This window comes from Parasteatoda tepidariorum, chromosome 5 (assembly GCF_043381705.1).
Source record: "Parasteatoda tepidariorum isolate YZ-2023 chromosome 5, CAS_Ptep_4.0, whole genome shotgun sequence".
Taxonomy (NCBI): domain Eukaryota; kingdom Metazoa; phylum Arthropoda; class Arachnida; order Araneae; family Theridiidae; genus Parasteatoda; species Parasteatoda tepidariorum.
In genome coordinates this window covers 52,291,744-52,314,701 of record NC_092208.1, presented here as the reverse complement: position 1 = coordinate 52,314,701, position 22,958 = coordinate 52,291,744, and the positions used below count along the sequence as shown (strand labels likewise).

General features: G+C 28.1%; 1 protein-coding gene across 5 annotated transcripts in view; it reads left to right on the top strand.

The window, feature by feature from the left end:
• The window catches only part of LOC107457020 (syntaxin-1A), a 166,982-nt gene that overhangs the window by 136,461 nt on the left and 7,563 nt on the right, over positions 1–22,958 (top strand). For 3 of the 5 annotated variants that reach the window (XM_043055245.2, XM_043055232.2, XM_043055251.2), the window contains exons 3-10: positions 7,479–7,578; positions 9,380–9,454; positions 10,388–10,461; positions 12,532–12,640; positions 13,569–13,642; positions 16,062–16,199; positions 18,087–18,197; positions 20,194–20,331. In XM_043055245.2, coding sequence (XP_042911179.1) covers positions 7,479–7,578; positions 9,380–9,454; positions 10,388–10,461; positions 12,532–12,640; positions 13,569–13,642; positions 16,062–16,199; positions 18,087–18,197; positions 20,194–20,280 — 768 coding nt within the window. In that variant the 3' untranslated portion in view covers positions 20,281–20,331. Of the gene's footprint in view, positions 1–7,478; positions 7,579–9,379; positions 9,455–10,387; positions 10,462–12,531; positions 12,641–13,568; positions 13,643–16,061; positions 16,200–18,086; positions 18,198–20,193; positions 20,332–22,958 lie in introns of those variants that run through there. The other 2 variants (XM_043055239.2, XM_071181451.1) reach the window with 1 other exon arrangement.

Sequence of the window (22,958 nt, the reverse complement as noted above, 5' to 3'; positions counted from 1 at the left end):
AGATAAACAAATTTGTGAAGGGTCCGATTAAAAGAAAAATCATTTTGTGAAGGGTCCGTTCTTAAGTTAAAATATTTTGTGAAGGGTCCGTTTTTAAGTTAAAATATTTTGTGAAGGGTCCGTTTTTATGAAAAGATATTTTGTGAAGGACCCGTTAACGGACCCAAATTTCTTCTAAACAGACCCCTGTATTAACGAATTTTATAATTGTCTGCAAAAAAATTTCAATTGGCTTGGAAAGTTTTCGAGATATAGCGAAATATGCAAAAAGTAAAATTAACTTTAAGGGACCCAAGGTTTGGAACGCTCTCCAGACCAAACTATTGGGACCATATTTCCCAGATTCCGGCTACCCCCAAATTCAAATCTGTTGAAAAAGAGGTATTCTTATTCAGGGAAAGTGCGTTCTATGTCTGATTTCGTAACTTAAAATATCGTTTGCACTTATTAATTAGCATATTTGAGGTCGCACCCTGAAACCCTTATATAGTATCGTTTCAGTCGATGTCATCTTAGGAAATCGGGTACAAACAATTGCACGTTTTAATTCCCCCTCTTTTTTTTAAAAAAAAAAAACAAGATTTACACAGTGTTAATTCGTTATAAATCGATAGTGCTCTACAAATGTAATTTACTTTTCTGCCTACCTCCACAGTTTTCCACTTTTCGCTGTAAGTGGATTTCTTTTTTAATCTTGTACCCCATAGCCACTTAACTATACATATACATCAATTTTATAACAGTCGGAAGTTAAAAGGTAAATTTGGACTTAAGTGATTGCCTTTGAGTATGCGTAGTATGTATATGTGAGACTAATTGATATATGACCTACGTAATATTTTCGGTCTAGTCGTTCTTGGATGCCCTATATAAATCAAAAATAATATGGTGTAAACATGATATAAATTTAAATCATAAAACATTGATAATAACGAAACTTTTTTTTTTCTTTTAAAAGTATCCTTTAAAATAGTACTTCATAGGTGAGAAATGCATTAAAAATAATATATGCTGAATCGGGGCTGCCATTTTTGATAAATAACATACGTCAAGATAATTGCGAAGTCCACGTGTTTTTAGTTGAACATAAACAACACAAGGGGATTAACTTCTTACAATAAGAGTGAATACAATCAGTGCCTGATTTAACAACTGAGAGGCCCAAACTTACCCTCCCTTAATGTCACAAATAATTCCTTTTTGTGTTTTTCCTTAAGAATTGTCTATTAGAGTTATGAGTTAACAGAAATTTAAATAAATGTAAGCTCAAATTTACTAATATATCGTAATTTACTTGTGTTATGAATAATTTAAAAATATACTTCCATGGTGCGTAGCTTTTTTAAAAAGTGCTTTAAGGTGCTTCGTTTTTATTTTTGTTTTTTAAAAAGCCCTTAAAAGTGCTTTTCTCATTAGGTGTTTTTAAAAAGTGCTTAATTTTCCCTTCTCAAAAATATGATTTTTTTCTTCTTCGTGTCGATTTTCACCACGTATTATGCAAAATCGTGCTTTTCACATTGTTCTATTCAACGTTTTCACAATTCATTCAACCACAATCCATTTTGGCCTACCGTCGTCCATAGCGTTTAAAATAGCTAATCATTTTACATGTTTGATGAAATGCCTGCGAGTCCGCATATGCGTCTTCTGAGCAGAGGTCGGTGAGATTTTAGCTCTCTTATGTGCAATTCTGCTGCCTTTTACAAAATATTTCAATTTCAGTCCTCATTTTCCACCCACTGAAATCGAACCGAAAAATCTCTCGATCTTTTTGTGGTAGCAAATATAATCAAGAAAATAGTGTTGTTCAGAAACTAGTTATTTTATCATGATCATGTAAAATATTTGAAAATTATTTTTCATTTTGTTAATGTATATAGTGCTTAAAAATATTTTTTGAGTTCTTAGCTTTACTTAAAATGTGCTTATTTTTTGTTGAAAGATTTGGCTACGCACCCTGACTTCATTATTAAACAACATGTAAATTTAGTTTAAAGTAACAACCAGGGAGCCCTGATATTTCTGTGGCTAGGACTCCCGCATTTCTAGATGAGGCCCTGCTCAAGATCTGTTTATTCTAATTATAAGTTAACAAAAATTGCTGTAAAGATGAGCTCAAATTCATGAATATATCATAATTTACTCTTGTTATTAGTAATTTAAAGGCACTCAATAATTAATAATTTAATGATTATTAATTAACAAATAAATTTGGTTTGGTGTTACGACTAGGTAATGTTACGACCCTGATAGCTCTGTGCCTAGAGCCTCTGGATTCTTAAATCGTGCCCTGAATACAATTTTCAGACACGAAAGTATGATTGATACATTTATTGTATGCTTTGAAAAGAAAAGTTACACAGACTATGAATGATCTTTTGGTAGGTCATGTCACTCTTCCTTCATTCAAAAGGGAATCGAGGTGTTTTACATTTATTGTATGGTAATATCAATGTAAATAGCGGTTTAAATAATTTGTGTTGAAAATTTTTCTAAATCAAATGTAAATTTCAATCGCTATATTGAAGTGACCGTTTCAGTGCGAAAGTTCTAAACACATTAAATCAACATTGCGTGTATAGAANATTTCAGTTTTCCATTTTCCTCTCAAAACACAATGATGCCAAATGGCTTTAAAATACAACTGAAACAGTAACCCGGAAATTTGGCAGTCCCGAGCTTGCAGCGCTCCCTAGTGTAGAAAACACCATCCATACAATTTTCAAACACGAAAGTATGATTGATACATTTATTGTATGCTTTGAAAAGAAAAGTTACACAGACTATGAATGATCTTTTGGTAGGTCATGTCACTCTTCCTTCATTCAAAAGGGAATCGAGGTGTTTTACATTTATTGTATGGTAATATCAATGTAAATAACGGTTTAAATAATTTGTGTTGAAAATTTTTCTAAATCAAATGTAAATTTCAATCGCTATATTGAAGTGACCGTTTCAGTGCGAACGTTCTAAACACATTAAATCAACATTGCGTGTATAGAATATAAAACAGAATTTTTTGCTGACAGGGTTGCCAATCCACAGGGAGAACGAATAAAACCTGGAAAATACAGGGAATTTAAAAATAACGGGGGAAATGCAAGGAATTTTGATTTTTTTTCTTTACAAACTGGGGAAATACAGGGAATTTTGTTTCTTATTTTTGTCTCTTAAAAAACGTTGACCACTCAAAGCGTAATCTATGGGATATATTTAACCATGATATTTCAGCTATACTAAAATATTTCATTTACTATAGCATTATTTAAGTATGTTCAACTGTTTTTCCAGCGATTAAAACTAATAAATATAGTTAGCCCAATATAGCTCACACAAGAGCTCAGTGATTGTTGTTTCCTCTTAATATATTGTGTATAATATTTACAGGAAAAACACAGGGAATTTTTTCCCCTCCAGATTTGAGTTACAACCCTGTTATAATGGAAGCGTCGTTGTAATGGGGTTAAACTAAACAGCGTAAACTGTATTATTATTTACTCGTACTAGAGGAAAACCGAAGACGGGAATAGTGTAAAGGCACTGTGCCAGTTGAAATTTGAACAAGTCATTAGGAAGCATCATTCTGCGTGATCCAGTGGCGTGAGCTTGCTGATAAATGACGCTTTGGATCAAGTGGACATGTACGAAGTGCTAGTTTGTTCCCTGAATGGCGAAACAGTTGTAATCCAAGTGAGCCTAATGGTCAAGATGGAGGCTATTAGGAGAAATGGAGATCCTCTAAACGAGTTCCCTGAAGCAAAATTAACTTTCTAGATTCTACCCTCTATGAACTGACTAAATACTGCCCTTGATAAATGAGTATGAACACCGGATTCGATTGCTTTATTATATTCGATTCGTTCATTGTTTGTATGCCCTGAAGGAACTCTTTAAAATTTGACTTTACGATTGCTTTAATCGATTCGTGATAAGTAATTTATAACGGAATGTACTTTAGCTATAATCTTGAATTTTTTTTCTTCATGTGTATAAAATAATATAATTCCTTCTATTCCAGAAAAGGTTTAAAATTTTTGATTTGATTGTTAAGGCTTTTCTAGAATAAAATTGTGTAACGTGCGACCCTTGAATGATCAATGTATGGGTCCTTTGCCTTCCAAGTATTATCTGGGGAAAGCTAAATAATTGACATAAAAAACTGTAACGTAGGAGACCATGGGTTAGAGTCCGCTTGCCATCGAGCTAACCGTGGGAGGTTTTTGTGGTTTCCCTTTCCATGTGACTCAAATATGGGTTAGTTCCTTCAAAAAGTTTCGATGGCTAGTTTGTCCCAATGCTTAATCTAGGAGTTCCCTTGTCTTCCAGGTTTGGTCCAGAATTACAAGGCTGTATTGAACATTACTAGACGTTAACTCAGAATACATTAAACTGTCATTCTAAAGAACTAGGGTGCGATCCCCAGTGGGTTACGAATTTTGCACCCTTTTCCCAACTACCACAGTACTGACGTAAAATATCCTCCGTATTAGACGGATCATGGTTTAGAGTCCCCTTCCCATCTGGCTGACCATGTGAGATTTTCGCCATTTTCCTCTCCATGTAACGCAAATACGGCTTATTTTCATCAAAAAGTCCTCCTCGCAAGCAAATTTCTCCCAATACTATATACAGGAGTTCCCTTGTCTTCTGAATTGGGTTCAAAATTACTAACTTGGCTACGGAGTTGAACATTGGAAGTCGTGTACTCAAAATTGAGTTGACTGTTCAACGCCGGTGATAAAATTTTAAAAAAAAATTTCATTCAATCTAATTCTAATAAATGTTAAAGGAATATTAAAGAATGAATATAAGAATATTAAAAATAGCTAGAGTCTATCAAATTTTATCTAAAAATTTCTGCTTGAAATAAATAAGTATATAAATTTCAAGTTCAAGACAGATTGTAAGTTGTTTTCTTCTTTGAAACAATAAATTAAAAGAATAAAACAAAACTTAGGACGAAAAAAAAAAAAACATTACATGTTTTTTTTATATACTACTTACATAGAAATGGTAATCATAAATTTTTTTTCTTTAAGTTTTAGATAAACTATTCAAAAGTTTTTTTTTTAATTTGATTGTATTAATTTTTTTCTTTTAATTAAAAAATAGTTTTTTAGGGTTTAAAGAAGAAATGTCTTTGAAAAAAATTTTGAAATGTTGGAAAATTGTTGGATGGCACGTTTGCCCCTTCCGGACGCTACGCTTATGTACCTAGTTTTCAGATCATTATTTTTATTCAATGATTGACCCACATAAGCTTAGTTTATCCATTTAGTTTTAAAGTAGTGAGAAAGTATATGAAAATTTAAACATGAATTCAACCCAAAACACTTCGTTCAGCTTACATGTGTAGGATCTCGGGTATTACCCCTGGAGGAATTACGGATAAATAGTTCGATCATTTCATCTGTTAGCTTGCCTTTTTATTTAGGTTATTAAAAAAAAAATTTTTTTTAGTTCGTTGACACTTGAAAAAATTTAATGCTATACTGCAGGGCTCGAAAAAAGTCAGAAATTTTACCCGTCCCCGAGGACGGCTTGTCCAACAATGTACCCGTCCTCCTTTGAAACTAACCCGTAGCTTCTAAATAAATAAATATATAATTTTCTCTTATTTATTACAAACATTTATATAAATTGCACAATGAATTAGCAGTTACTAGGATTACAAATACTAGGATTACATTATACAGTAATAAAAGAANCGTTACATGTTACCATATACGTTACACGTTACATGTTCTGGTAAAAATGGATCGTACGGTAAAGAATTCCGGTACCCTAAAAGCCTGTACTTTTTACCAGAACTTAATCCAGAATTTTTTGCAGGGTAGTACTACAGCTACAGTTAACAAGTGTTCTATATTATTGGTAAATGCAGCTTATATAATCTATTATTATTTATGCTGAGTCAAAAATTGCGAACATTTATTATAATAAATAATTCAGCTTCAAAATATATATATATATATATATTTACGATAAAGGCAAAAATAGTAAACAGAAAAACTGTTTCTGGCAAATTTATCTTGATTATTACAAATGAACAAAATGCCCTCCAAAACTTATAGCATCTCGAGTCATTTTTCTTTTCTTTACGCGTTTTTGTCTTATTGATACAATTCCAAATAACAAAAAATTACATATTCAAATAAATGCCAGAAAACCAAAAACAACTCACAAAAACTTAAACCCCTTTTCTCCCAAATCTAAACAACACGAAAACAGGAGATTTGGGGAAGGGTAGAGGGGTTGTTTGAGTTACAGGCAGCCGTAGGAAAGCCAAACTTGATTCTTATCAAGCCGGGGATCTTGGAAGAAAATTTTAAATTAAATTTCGGCCTCAGCCGACAAGGAAGCATTTTTAGTTTGTTTATTTTTTCACTCCATCCTTTGTGGACGCCCTCCCAGACGCGGGCGTCGCCTACCAGCGCCCTTTTATTTTCCTGATATGCCCGCCCTCCCTCATCCAGAGAATGTATGATTTTAAGCTTCAAAATGAGCTAAAGCAGAAGCATTTTTGATCATTTTTAAAGAAGTTATGACACTTTGAATTTTGCCATTTTTTTATAAGTTTCTAGGTGTACTGATACTTTTGAGCGGTACTGTATATGTTTATTCTAAGCATTTAAATTTTTAAAAATTGAATAACGAAAACTTTTTTATATCTTACATTCTACTTAGTGTACAATAGTTCATCAAGCAAGTAATCCTTAATTAATTACGGAGAGGGTTTTGTCCCCCATACCCTCCCCGAAACTACACCACTGGCCCCACAAACGGCTTTTTTTTCTGCCTAGAAATATTTTTTCGGGGGGGGGGGTTGTCGGTTATGTTCTTCTAATATATATATTTATTCTAAGCATTTAATTTTTAAAAAATAAATAATGAAAACTTTTTTACATCGGACTTTCTACTTAGTGTACAATAGTTCATCAAGCAAGTGATCCTTAATTAATTTCGGAGAGGGTTTTGTCCCCCAAACCCTCCCCGAAACTACACCACTGGCCCCACAAAACTGCTTTTTTTTTCTGCCTAGAAATATTTTTTTCTCCCAAATGATAATCAGGCTTTGGATTTTGCTATAAAAAATTTTTTTTAGCACTTAATTTAAAAATTAAAGTTAATCATGATGTCTTCAATTTTAACAAACACAATTGTTTTTCCATGACTAATTTACTAAAACTATTTTAATTATTTGTGATGAAACTTACTTCGTAATTCTCAAAGTGATAATTTAATAAAAAATAAAAAAAATTTATAATTAGACGAAATATCGATGCTCTCTTATTTTTTATCAACTAATTAATATCTTTTTGTTCTCCTTGCTAAAATTGATTAAACGGAATAATGAAGATAGATTATCTTTGAAATGGAGGGAAAAAAATTTAATGATAGAATGTTTTATGCAATTAGAGCAGCCTTTTTATTATTAGCTTTTATTGATTGTGTTTAATGTAAGATTTTCATTGCAGGTTGAAGAAATCAGGGAGAATATCGAAAAAATACAAGGAAATGTTGAAGAAGTTAAAAAGAAACACAGCGCTATTCTTTCAGCCCCACAAACAGATGAAAGTAATTATTTTAATTTATGATTTGTTTACATTTTTCGAAGATAAAAAATTATCTAATATTTTTATGGAGCTAATAAATTATCTATTAATTCTTTATTTATTTTTTTATTTATGAAAATGAAATTTTCTTTGTGTGGTTTATTAGGTTTATACTTTTTTATTTTAGTTTATCTGTGAATTGAAATTATTCTTATTATTTTTTGTATATATTAATTTAGTTCCGTAACTTTAGAGATTATACAATTTTTTATTAAAGAAAAGAAAGAATTTTTTAAATTTTCTAATTAAATACTTGTAAAATACTTTTATGCAATTAGAAATAATTTTTTTTCTTTATTTTTATTTTAGTTTCTTTTTTAAAAAACTTATTTAAATAAACTGTAAGTATGTTAAGAAATCTTGCGAAACAACTTTGTTATGGAGTTTTATGTATAATTTTTTAAAAAAATATCTTTCCTGAAAAAAATCGCCACTATTTTTTTCAGTTCTCTTCGTAGTGCATTTTATGAAATATAATGTATTTAGTTTAAAATTTTATCTCATTAAAAAAAAATTTTTTTAAGCAATGACTAGTTACAAAATAATTGAAAAATGAAATTTTGGTGAAGTTATGATAAGTAGAGAAATTATTACTTTTTCTTTAACTGACTTCGTTTATTTTTTAAATGTTTAACCGTCTATTTTTAAAAATCGTCTCAGGAGAAATTAAAACTTGTTATTTTTTTATAAATGTTTTAAAGTTATCGCAATTTTGTTACGCTTTTTTTAACTTATAATAATAACTGATTAAAAGAAAAGAACAATTGCCTCCGTGTCATTTTTTTTAAAAATTAAAAAAGTTATACAAAATCCTTTTGTATTCGTTTCCCAATTAACTTCTTAAATACATACTAGTAAATCTAAAATATTTGATAAAAATTTAATTTTAATGAGAAATTTTTTAAAGCTGTATTTCTGCTATTTAAAATTTTTACTGTTTCTATGATAGTTCTTTGAGCTTTTATTTTATTTTAACAACTGCTATCTTAATAAGATACAGGGTGTTTCATATTAAACGCTTTTAATCTAATTTTTGTTAAAAATAAAGTAAAAAATGCTTGCACACAACAAGGGCACTAGTTAATCCTTAAAACTGGTTTAAAATTTTTTATTTTATTTTACAAACAAAGGAATAAGTTACATCTAAAAGAAGTTACTTTTGTGCAATGTCATAAATGTTTAAGAATTATAATAAATTATCCTAAATTAAAGCATTTAATGATTCTCTATTATCCAGATTCTGAACCAGTTCTTAAATTTTCTTTATTGATTCGTTCTGAATTTCGTTATTGAAATGACCACATGTAATATTCTATGGTTAAAAATATAACTTTTAAATATTATTTTAACACCACTAAAAAAAAAAATTCTGCATGGTCTCCGGATGATCTTCAAGTAATTTAACATTTCAATTACAATAAACCTTCTGCCAAGAATTTGCTGTTCCCTGACAACTTATTTCTTAAATCTTCCTACATGAAAAACTGATGATGAGGAAGATGATTGTCTTAGTAATAACAAAGGATGAATTATCCTCACAGAAATAATAAGGAGTGTAATATATTTTAATAACACTTTATTACAATAAATATTTAGCATAAATTCAGAATTTTGAGTAAAAATCTAGTAAATAAGAAAAGTTGGTGATACTGACTTCTAGCTGTGAAAGACGAAATAAATATATTTCTTTTATATTTTTACTTATAAAGTAGATAAGGAGATTGTGTAATTGTTTTTGAATTAATGTTATGCACCATTTTTAGAGGTTAAACAAGAATTGGAAGATCTTATGGCTGATATTAAGAAAACCGCCAATAGAGTACGAGCAAAATTAAAAGGTATGATAACTTTCTAAATACAATTTACTTAAAGTAAATTGTAACTTTAAGCAGTAAATTGTAACTAGGTGGTACGATCACAATACAATACAGGTGGTATGATCGCTTAGGATTGGATCTTGGATCGTAAACATTATTCTAACATCATTGTTACAGAGTTGTATAAGGACAGAGATTCCGCAGTGTAATCTTTTATAATTCACTTTTAGAATGGCATGGCAGGAAAAAAAGTGGAGAACTAGTCTTATTGATCGCATTATTTATACTACTGGATAATTTATGTAACTTTAATGCCAGTCAAACTACGTTAAAAAAATAAATCGCAGATGATTTACTTAAGAAATGTTAATTATTAAATATCAGAAAGTCTAACATTTCAGTTGACAATTTTGTCTTTTAGCGACGTTCCACAGTTACCACAAAAAATTAAATCCAATTTAAACTGAGTGCGATTCACCGAATAACGTGAGTTAGTAAGCCCATTTGGATGCTGTGGATTTATGGAATGATGCATGTTTGCTGTAGAAGTGCTTATGATAAGAAGTTAAGTGTTTCTTTTAGTGTTTTTAACTATTATCAAGAGTCACTGCAGAATTTTTGTAAAAATTCTTGTTTTGGTAAAAATATGAAGAATCTATTTATATTTTCATGAGTTTCTAAACTGTTCTGCATTTCCAGTAACGCAACCAAGTATCGGTCTGAATTAGTTAGGATTAGTGGAGGTCTGTTATATTTTGAGTTACAAATTTGCATATTTAGGTAAAGGCTGTACCGAATCAGCAGCCAATTTTTAAATACGAACTGAGCATCATTCTCTATATGAACAACAAAAAATTTCTGTTCGTGTTTTTCAAAATATCTTTTGTTTTTAACTTTCACTTTACTATTGATTCATTTTAAATGAAAATTTACATATTTTTCCATTTCTTATAGTTATGGAACAGAATATTGAACAATTAGAGCAGACAAGTATGATGTCAGCAGATTTCAGGATACGCAAAACGCAAGTATGTTTTATGTAGTTATCTTTTTTATAATAATTAAAAAAGATAACCACTTTTAACTTTTTTTATTTGATATTATTTAGGTTTTATCTTAATTTAAAGTTTCAATTAAAACTAGTCTTTCTTAACTTTAATAACAAACATTTTAGTAAGATTCCCATTTTTTATTGAACTCCATTGTATAACCAGTTTTATTGTGATCTTTCTCAGTTTATTAATTTTGTCTAACATTCAGTTAAAATGTGATTAAATGTGAGTGAGTCTGTCTAATGTGACTTGCAAACATTATCTTACTGACTACTAGCTGACTATTTCTTAGATAATTTGTGACACTTCTAGATTTCTTTAGTATCAATTCACCAACATAGCTGGTTATATAAATGGTTTCAAACAACTCATTTGTAAAATCGGTCTTATGAATTGTACTATCTTCCGGTCTTATGAATTGTAAATCTTGTAATTATGAATATTTGTTTAATTTTAGAGCTTTGTTAGTTTGATTATTGAAACTGATTATTGGATTTGGAATTTTCGTATAAATTTTTTTTTTTTTTTTAAAGAAAAAGGTGATTTGAGTGTGTTTAAGTAGTTTTGTGCCTTTGAAATTCATATATTATGTTTTACTCAATGTTTTAATTTATACTGTGTAGCATATTTGCATATCTAACACTAAAAAGTTCTTTATTTTATTTTCTGAAATGTTTATAGATGTTGGAAACAAGTCTTAAAATTTGAACTCATTGTTTTATTTATAAAAGAATATTTTCAGATTTAATTTTAAATATCTTTTTTTATTTATGTACAAAATTGTTTGTCACTTTAGTTATAAACATGAAAAAGTGTTAAAAAATATCTTGTTTTTTTTATGTTTAGTTAATCATTGCAAAATTGTTAGACTTTTCTTTGATCTATTAGAACTTATCAAATTTTTTGTTTTTTGTAATTGTGCAAAAAATATTGGTTATTGATATGCTGTATTTAGTTTTATTGCATTGTTAGTTAGACTTTTCAATTTAATTTCACATATTAAATTTGTTCTTTACTTATGTATAATTTTAGAATCAATAAAAAAATGAATAAAGCATTTTTTACTAAAATTCCATTGGAAATGGTACTAAATACATTTTAATTTGTGACTGCATCAAGTACGTTTTAACTGTCTTCAATAATATCTTTAATATTATCTTAACATTAATATATTTTATTTTAAAATCGATTTAAAAAAATCGATGCATTTTCATGGATAATATTCTATTTATATAAAGAATACTGAATGATGTTAAGATCCATAATTGTGTTTCCATCAGTTGCTAGGTTAAACTTATAAAGCAAGTTTTCCAACTAACTACATTACTTCCAAGTAAATTGATTGGAAATGTAATGTGAACTTAATCCCTTACTTTACCTTACTAGGGATCCTTACTTAATGATATAANCTATTTATATAAAGAATACTGAATGATGTTAAGATCCGTAATCCAACTAATTACATTACTTCCAAGTAAATTGATTGGAAATGTAATGTGAACTTAATCCCTTACTTTACCTTACTAGGGATCCTTACTTAATGATATAAAATGAAATAAAAAAGTCTCCTAAGATGAACTATTTGCAAGTGAGCTCGATCTGAAAAATATCCAATGTTTTTGTGAGCTGATCCCAGTTTGGAAAACCCTGTTATCTTTGCAATTATTCATTTTTTTTTTTTTTTTACTGGCATTACTNCATTTTTTTTTTTTTTGATACTGGCATTACTTAAATATATTTATTGACATTGCAATAGCAATAAAACATCATTTATTCAATATATTTATCTATTCTATAAATTAGATAATTGATTCTGTTATGTGAACTCCTAATTATTCTACCTAATCAAATATTTACCAGAATAAATAACATAACTTTCATCCAAATCAGATCTCCAGCATTGATGACCCTATGTCTAACATCTCTATTTGACATTTTTATACAGACATTTAGCTGTTTTAGTAACTTCATTTTGTTTTAAACTTTTTCATAGTTGTTTAGAGAATACTTATTTTTTCAAACTAATTTATCTGCTTTTATTCTTAGCATTCTATGTTGTCTCAAAAGTTTGTTGAAGTTATGACAGACTATAACAAGACTCAAACAGATTATAGGGAACGTTGCAAAGCTCGTATTCAAAGACAACTAGAAATAAGTAAATAAACTTTTCAATTTTATTTGTTTCATACCTATTGATAGATTGTGTGTGTTCATAATTTTCAATTTCCGTTTCATCATTTTAAATGAGTTAATGGAAAGAGAAAAAAATCACTGAAATCTTAAGATGGCTTTACAAGAGGTCATTTGTATTACAAGATTCCTTTTTAAATCTAATTAAGGAACTGAGTAATAATCAGTATTCAATTGTTGAGAAAACTTTGTCATCTTAAGAAGTCATTAGCAAGTGAACACTACATTTTATAAATGTTCACGTGTTTTTAACGGAAGGTAACTTAAGCAACTTATTTTAATTGCAAGATGTTTCTCCATATTTTCTGCATAAACTTGAAATCCTAATTTCACTTACATTTTACCTTGTTACTTATTTTAATTTTAATGTCTTAGCACTAACATTTTTATGAAATAAGATCATGTTCAAAAATTCATTTTTTTTAAAATCTTTTTTTTTATATCCAAGCCTTTTTTTAAACAAAAATCAAAGTATCATTAGATTGTTTTTAAAAATTGTTTTGCATCACAACTGTTGAATATCTTTTTATGTTGCAATTATTTTTTACATAAAAATAAGTGTTATCAAAATAAATTTTTCTTCAATATTAACACAATTTTTGTATCTCATTATAGACATTAATGTCAATTACTGTCAAATATTTTTAACAGTGAATTAATAGTCACCCTCTCTTACTAATGTTTCAGCCTGTTCAGAAAAATTTCCTTAGTTCTTAATATTACATTGTGACAAAATTTATTTCAAATCCTTTATTTTCAACATCTCCCTAACTTACTAAATCTTTGTACTTTGTTTATTTATTGATTTATGTTTGGCGACTTTCATAAATTTTGCAACTAATTTCAATTTAGATACAAATTTTCTTAATCTCAAAAATCACTTTTACTTTTAGCTGGAAAAGTTACAACAAACGATGAATTAGAAGAAATGTTAGAAAGTGGTAATCCTGCAATATTCACACAAGGAGTATGAACCATTCTGTGTTATAACTGTTATGAATAATGTTTAAATATTTTATTTCTTGTCTTCATTGATAGTCCAAATATTGTTGTAATTTTTTTTTCTTACAAGTTTAGTTTATTAAGCTTTATTTTAAAGAATTAATGTACAGTAGAGAACCGATTATCCGGAACGATCGGGACTATCGCTATTCCGGATATCTGATTTTTCCGGTTTTCTGAATCGCTACAAAAAGCCGTTTTTTTTTAGTGTTAAACCCAACTAAAAAAAAAATTATTTGGAAATAATCTTAAAAATAAGAAAAAACGATGAGGTAATACACTAATGATTATTTCTGAAATGATGGTAAGGTAAACATCTTTCAAAAAAGAAAGAAAAATCCTAATATCTTATGAGGAAAAAAAAAAATTTTTGTTTAAATTGCGGGAAAATTTATCGAATTTCGTTCCGGTTTTTTGGTTTTCCGGTTTTCTGAATTCCGGATAACGGGTTCTGTACTGTATAAGCTTTTTTAAGAGAACTGGTGTTTTTTTATATTTTGTATTGAAATATATTAAGTGAATATTTTTTGTACTATCCATTTTTTGAATAATTACTTTTCTTTGTGTTTATATTCTTCACTTTGATTACTACTGCTTTTTATTTATGCTTCCTACTGTGGGGGTCTTAATATCACTTGTGCTAAGTTGCTCTGGCCCCTAAAAAGAGCATAGCTGCTGATTTTAGTAAAACAAAATAAAAGCAAAAAGCTGTCATGATACTTCTGTTTTTATAACATTCTGGCTCCTAAAAGTTGGTCTTAGTTCTTATAGATTTTTCATTTTTGTGGATCCAAATTCTCGTGCGATTTTTTAGCGCATTTTTAAGCTATTTATTTTTCTTTGGAAATTCTTTATTAAGGAAAGTTCGAAAATATTTTTTTTTAAAAATATCAAAAAGACCTAAATATTGTTTAAAAGATAAATAATTGTTTATTTTTTTAGATAATATTTATAAAAGAGGGTTTAAAAAAAAGTTCAGAAATGATCAAATATACATTGGATTGAAAAAATGAAAATAGGTGCATCCAATATTTTTTTAAAAACTCTCCAATGATACCAAACTCAATCTTCCTAGTGAAGGGTGGCTGAAACTTTGAAATCTTAAATATTAACTTACGTTTTTTATTGCAGATTTGTATTCTCCTGAAAAAGTAACTCTATTGAACCTACCGATTTATGCATTTTGTTTTAGTTAGGGGCTATAACCAAAAAAAGATGGAAATGGATCACTAGGTTTTTAAAATGGCGGTATCTTGACACCCATCAGATCGAAAAAAATAGGGGTTCATATTTAAGATTTCAAAGTTACCTCCACACCACCCTAGGGTGTAGGAGGGGAATCAAGTTTGCTATTATAAAATAGCTTTTAAGAAATATAGCATTTAAAAAGTATTAAATGCCTCTACTTCTACTTTTTTTTAAAAATCTGATTTATATTTCTTGAAATCCGGACTGTTCCTAGCTTTTTTTACACTCTGTATATATATATATATAGAGAGAGAGAGAGAGAGAGATAGATACAGGATAATAACTCAAAGGAAACAGATATTATTTAAAAGGATTTGAAATGAAGGAAATAATAAAAAATTATTATAAAAGAAAATTAAAAATTAGGAAAATTAACAGGAAAATGATGTAATAGCTTTAACAACCCACTGAATTAAATTGTACTTCTATCTTAATTTGCATTAATTTAAATTAAAAACTTAATTAATAAAAAAAAATTCTTTTCTTTCAATCTTAATTATTTCTTATATTTGTATATCCATTAACAGAAAGCTTTCAGCGTTGCAGTGGGCATTGCAGATTATTTTTTATTTAAGTTTTCTTTTTATCTTTAAAAAGCAAACAAACAAGCAACAAACATTAGATTGCATTTTAAAATAGAGTCTAAACTCTATTTTTAAACGATTTCTATTTATTATTAAGATGATCAAATAGGATATGAATTGAAAGGTCAATTTCTTATCTTTGCAATGGTGTTTGAAATTTTCTTTTTCTTCAATTAAGGAAAAAATTATGACCATTTATATGCATACAAGTTTGTCATTTTGTATTTAAAAAAATTAGATTTTTCTATGCCCTTACTTGGATGATTTTCTTATTAAAAATCTAAATATTGGTAGAATTTCTAGCTTTACCATGTATGATCATTGCACTGAATTTCATTAAAATCGAAGGGGAGATCGGTCCAAAATTGATAGATCTGGTGTGAAATTACTCATTTATTCAATATAGAGAAATAAAAATTCTTTTAATTCTTTTTATCAATCATGTAATGAAACTTTTCTGAATGTATTTCATTAAATTAACTCTTTTTGTAGCTGATTGTTTTTGTTTGAATCTTATTTTTTTTAATTGTTTTCTTATTTCCAATTTTTCAGATCATTATGGAGACGCAGCAAGCTAAACAAACTCTTGCTGATATTGAAGCTAGGCATGCTGATATCATCAAATTGGAGACCAGTATTCGAGAGTTACATGATATGTTCATGGATATGGCTATGCTTGTTGAAAGTCAGGTTTGTAAATTATTTTTTTTTTCTAAAATATTGTTTGAAAAACATTGTATTACTCTTTCATTAATAGTTATCTCAAAATTTAATTCTAAACTTTTTCTGAGTTAGTTCTATAATATATCACAAATTTATTATAAACCAATTCAACTTCTTGTCTGTATATAATCAGTAACTACTTCTCTGTGTCTCCAAATCTCAATGCTTGATTGGTTAATGGATAATAATAATAATAATTAGTAGCATTGGATGAAATAACCTACTTGACTAATCTATTTTATTAATTCACATAAATAAACACCAAAACATGTTTTTCTAACACTTACTTATTTTTTCTATTTTTATTACTTACTTTTTTCTACTATTTTAAAATTTCTGCTCTACTGGCAAAGAAAACTTTTTTAAAATAGTTGGTTTTGAACCTTTGTCTTAAACTTTCCAAAATGAGATATTGTTGTGTAATTTAGAGAGCAAAGCCAATCAATTAATCACCTATTAAATTACCTTGCCTGTAAAGAAATGTAATAAATAGTTAATTACTTTGTTTTAATTACGCAAAATTATTATGGGTTTTTTAATGACAGAAGTCTTAAAATATTATTTAAACTTTGGATTTAAATTGATTTAGTTCTTTTAATTTTATGCTAGAAAGCTTCTTGTTATATTTAATAAATTTTTAAAATTTGGTAGAAAAATTTTTGCCATATTTTTTATATGCAGTAAGTGCATAAGTGATTACACGATACTACAGAATTGTATTTTGATTTATTTGCAAATATTTATGGACAGGAAATACCATGCATTATGTTGCATGGTATTTACTGCATTAAACATTGAAACCCCAATATTATCTCAAGTTTATTTAAAATTTCAAAGAGTTATCATGACATGGCTCCCACAAGTCAGAGAGAACAGGGAAATCCTGGAATTGTCAAGGAATTTTATTTTAACTCTAAAAATCATTAAAAGTTGCAAATTTTTTTACAAAATAACCTGGAAAGTTCCTATCTCATACCTGGAAAATAACCAGTCTTAGAATTGTAATTAACAGATATCATTTATTGAGATTCGAATTAAGTAATTCTTACATATCTATTACAATTATTTTATAAAATTCCACTTTGTAGTGAAACTTTTCCATTTTTATTGTAATATATGTTTTTGCTCACAAAATGTAATATTTGACATTACAAATAAAGAAAAACCAAAGTTTTCTGATGAAAAATTGCATGGTATAACTAAAATATAGCATAGATTTTCATTGAAATTTACCTGATTATACCTGGAAAAGATAGGGAATTTTTTTTCTTTCTGAAATAAAGTGGGAACCCTATTAATATTTAATTTAATATTGATATAAGTAAATAATATATATGTAATATTTTATACATTTTAATATTAATTTCTTTGCTTTTAGAATCTTTCTGGTTTTGTTTAATCCCATATTTGTGTTTTAAAACATTCATATTACTTATTGTATGTTTAATCTTATTCTATAGTGAATTGATTTTGATCACTGATTTTAAATCAGACTCTTGCTAGTTTTAATATTGTTTGATTTCTATACGACACTTTTGGATATTTTTGGAGAGTCAATTTCTTGAGGATCTGTCAGAAACTAGTTTAAAAATCCAAATTTCATTCCAAGTATTTCTTTGGAATTATTTATATCGTAAATATTTGTCAACAAAATATTACATATTTCTCAACAAAAAAAATTTAATTAAAGGCAAAAAATAATTATAAAATATGTTTAAGCATACATGCTCCATATTAACTTGAATCTCTTCCCTGAATTTAAATTTTACTCATGCTAGTTTTATTATAGCTGGATTATATATTTTTAAGGATGTTGTATTTTGATTGCATTTATATTATTGTCTATATTTATAGGGAGAAATGATAGATAGAATTGAATATCATTGTGAGCATGCTAGAGATTATATAGAGACTGCTGTGCAAGATACCAAAAAAGCTTTGGCTTATCAGAGTAAAGCTCGAAGAGTATGTATATATTTTGTTTTTCTTAGTTCATTGTCAACGCTTTCTAAATGTCTTCAAAAATAAAAATTAAAGAAGTCAGAGCTTATGAGGAGAAAAATGGCATAAATGTGTGGTAACTCACATTGTTTCACATAAATTAAGCTCATATATATGATTTAGCCAATCATTAATAATATTTTGATATGTTTTGTTTATACTGTCTGTAGGATAAAAGAAATTGTTACTGGTCTAACACACCTTATAACAGTCAAAGCTCTAAAATTGTGTTAATGGGCTCCAGACCAAATGAAAATTGTGTAATTCATCAAGAATCAGTGTGGCATTTTATTGACTGGGCAACATTACCTACTGCATTTTAAAGTTACCGCTTTAATAAAACGAAAGATAATTGTGTATCTAAGCAAATGAAGATTTAATAATCCCCCGAGTATAAGCTTGAAAAATTTTCTACAGTTCATGAATGCATGTTCATTCCATCTGTGCATTAGCATATAAGCATATTAATGCATATAGGGTATCCTCGAACCTAGAAAATCATGAATTTCAGTATTGAACAAAATTTGTCATGAAATGTCGTGATTTTAACTATTTTTTTTATTTAAAAAAAGTCATGAAATGTCATGGATTTAGGTCGCCGAAAATTCTAATTTTTAAAATGGAATTTACCCCCCCCCCAATTTCATAGTGTTCTGAATATCTGAATTTGTAACAAAATCCCCACTCACAGTCATATTTGATTAAAATATAAAATGTTTTTATCGTGTTCTTTAAAAATTATGGTGTTCTCTCAAAAAGTGAAAGAAAAAACATCATTTCTACAGCGAATAATCTTTTTAACTTCTTTGATTTCAGAATTTTTGTTATTATTTTTTATTTTTGTTTTATAAATTTAAAATTTTAGCTGAAGCAAGCCAGTCATTGGTGAATTTTTTTATTCCGAAATGAGAACAGAAAAATCAGGAGTATTTCTTTCCTTTCCGATGAACAAGAAAAATATCTTTAGAATGTAATTCTGCAGGAAAAAAAAGAAAAAATTATTTGCTATTGTATATTTTTCAGCTATTTTATAGCTTCAACTCTTTCTTTAATCTGTTTTTTAAATTTAAGATCTATAAATATGAAGATACAGAGTATAACAGTTTTGATTATACCTATCATTTCAATGAATGTTATTATAATGCTAAATTTATTGTTGTGTTTTTGTCTGAGAAAATAGTAACTTCGTTAAGTCATGAAAACTTCTTGGGATTAGGCATGAATTTGAAAATCTAAAATGTAGCAGATACCCTGTGCATAGACCCTCACCTAAGACAAAATCTGGTATGCCAGTTCTGGGAGCAATACATAATCGACAGTACATATGTTTCGAAGTGAGGTCAACATTTTACTGCAATAAACATTTATAGGAAATTTGTTTGTCATTTAAGCCAAGGCAAAGTAGTATAGTACTGCCATATGTCGTTGAGGAATGAGAAAATTACATGTTTGTTATTCTGGGTTAAAAATCTGTGAGTGCAAGGAAGATGTCCATTGACATCGGCTGGAATCAAATCACTGAGTTTTGCAGCCAATCCTGATTATCTGCTCCTCTATATTTATGATAAGGGCTTCGGATTAACATAGCAAAATTTAGCAGTGGAAAATACTAGATTTTCTTGTATATCAATTGCTATATCTTGTTTTGAATTAAATAACATTGTTATAAATTTCTAGGGAAGGTGATATTTTTGATGATAATGTCACAGTTACAGAATTTCAGCCTTAAAAGTATTTTCATGATCGTAATTTTGCATTTCATTTTAATTAAGTTTTATTTTTAAGTTTAAATCTAAGCATGCTACATTTTATTAATTTATCTTATGTTTTGAATGATTTTTTCCTTTTCTCTATTGTTTTGATTTCCCCCTTTTTTGTTAGTTTTATTGGTTTTCAGTTTATGATTTTGTTCATTTGTTTTTATGTTTTTTAAAAATATAATTTCTATTTTTTTTTATAGAAAATGATATGCTTGATTATAACAGGAATCATCGTTTTAATCATTGTAATCATCATCATAGTATACTCTGCTGGGGGATTTAATTAGTGATAGAGCTTTTTAAAATCAAAAGAAAGAGCTACACTGTTGATATATGGATCATACAAAGTATTTATGAGAACAATATACAACGACAAAATGATTACAAATGAATGATTTTAATCATTTCAATTATTTTCATTGCATAATTTTAATTTGTTCCTGAACTTTTATGATTTTATTTTTTCATACCAAATAATGAAATTAATGATCACAATTGTAGATATTTTTAAATATATGCCTACTTCAGTAGTTTCTGATTATCGACATAAATTTCATTTTATGTTTAATTGTATGAAAAGTCATTCCTAAGACTGCCACATGATTTTGTGTTGTTGTGAATAATGTCTAATTTATTTTGTAGATACTTAAATAACTTTAGTTAGTTTTGTGTAATTTATGATTAATAAGTGCCTATATTTTATTTATTTTTAATCAGCACTATTTGAACTTTGTGTTGGTTATTTCCTTTAGAGAAGCCAAAATCCTTTTACATNTGATTGTATGAAAAGTCATTCCTAAGACTGCCACATGATTTTGTGTTGTTGTGAATAATGTCTAATTTATTTTGTAGATACTTAAATGACTTTAGTTAGTTTTGTGTAATTTATGATTAATAAGTGCCTATATTTTATTTATTTTTAATCAGCACTATTTGAACTTTGTGTTGGTTATTTCCTTTAGAGAAGCCAAAATCCATTTACATAAGTTTTATATCTTGGTAGTTAGTAGAGGAAAAAGAAATGCATACCTTTACATGAAACGGAATAAAATGGGTCTAAAATGTGACTACTCCTTATTTTGCTTTAATCCAGGGAAGAGTTGTGCCTTTCACGGGGGTTATGGTACGACCCCAAATTAAATTCATTAATACGCTGCTAAAAGAGGTGTGGCGTTATAGTTTTTATGGAAATGTAGCGTTTTTAAGTCATAGATGTTGAATATTTATTGCTTAACTATTTGAAGCTTTTTACCATTGTCTTTGTGATAAAATTTAATGAAATATGATTGTATTTACTTCTCTGATAGTTAAAATATAAATTATTGCTTGATATAATTGTTTTAAGTCAGACATAGTTACACTCAAAAATTATGTTTCTTGGGGGAAGAAAATTGTGCACAAATTGTTAGTTTCAGTTTCTAGATTTCTCAAGAAACACTATCTTTTTAGGAAGTTTTTAGCTTCTAATCTTATGACTTCATGCAAACAAAAGTTTAATATTTGAACTTATCCATCATTATTGAAACAAAATTAACTACTCGTTTGCTGGCGTTGATCATTAATAAGTGATATAGCCAGGTCTTTTATTTTCATGCACAATTAGGTAATGTTGTCTGATTTTATACACAGTTATTGTTAGATAGCAAAGGAGTTATTCTGTTACAACTGTAAACAAGTAGAGATCATTCTAATTGGAAATGAAAAAAAAAACGCACTGAACTTGACAGCCATGAGATATAAAATATGATTTGTAGAAAAATCAAAGACGCACAGGATCATTCTATGACTCCAGTAACTGATAAAATGACTATTTCGGGTGCCGAAAATTCCTTCAAATTATCCACAAAAGATAGATAAGGATGGAAAACTAGGTTACTAATAAAACAGGTTTTTAGTTTTTTAGGAATGAGAACTTATAGGAGGCACGTAGTCATAAAATGACCCCCATGTGTCCTACCAGGTTGACTGGCACAATATGCAAAATAATGAAAGGAACACCTTAGTAACTTTCGATTTATTGATCAGATTCTTACATACTATTAAAATACAGTCTTCTTGATTCTTGGGACTGACCTTATGTATAACTAATTTGAGAAAACGATATTTTAAATTACAAAATAAAACACAAAAACATACTTTTTCTGAATAAGCAATCTTTCTTGTTTACTATTTCAATTTTTGACCCTCAAAATATGGGGTGTAGCTGCAATCTGAAAAATATTTAATAATTTATATAGAAAATGATTAAGTTAAAGGCCCATAAGGTTAATCATAAGATGCCGTTATGGTTAGTTCCCAAACATTTAATCATTAAAAAGGAAGTATGTGTTTTATATTTTACACTCATACATTAATAGATATGTATAATGTCTTAACTTTTACATCTGTAAGAAACTAACAGCTTGTGTTGATTAGCCTCTCGAGTCTAACTTAAAAAGTCGCAAATTGTATTTTATTGGAAAATGTAAATAAGGATTTATGTAATATTATGTAAAACAGAATTTAATTAATGAACCTGGGAAATGTTTCATAACTTGAAAAATAGGCAAACAGTAGCAAAGATGCCAACTGCTATAGACTTTCTGTATGTAGTTTTTATGAATTTACTGTAAGCTTATTTGAGAAAAGTATCACTTTCTGAAAATTTTCATAGCTATCATTTTCTTGGCAATTCATTTTTATTTGATTTGAGAAAGGCCCTTTATTTATGTCACAGTTGCAATTGCTTTGGGGATTTTATTAACTTTATTTGCAGATCTTTATGCAATTAAATACATTGAGGCTTATTCTATTATTTTCAGAAAAAAAAACTTAACTTCTGAAATAGCAATAAAATGTTTCTTTCTGCACTTTAACTATGAAAAAATGACTTGATACAGAAAAAGCATTGCTCTAGGTTGGCATCCCCACTGTTGAAAGAAGGTCACATAACTAATACTTACTTAATGTATTTTTTTTTACAAAA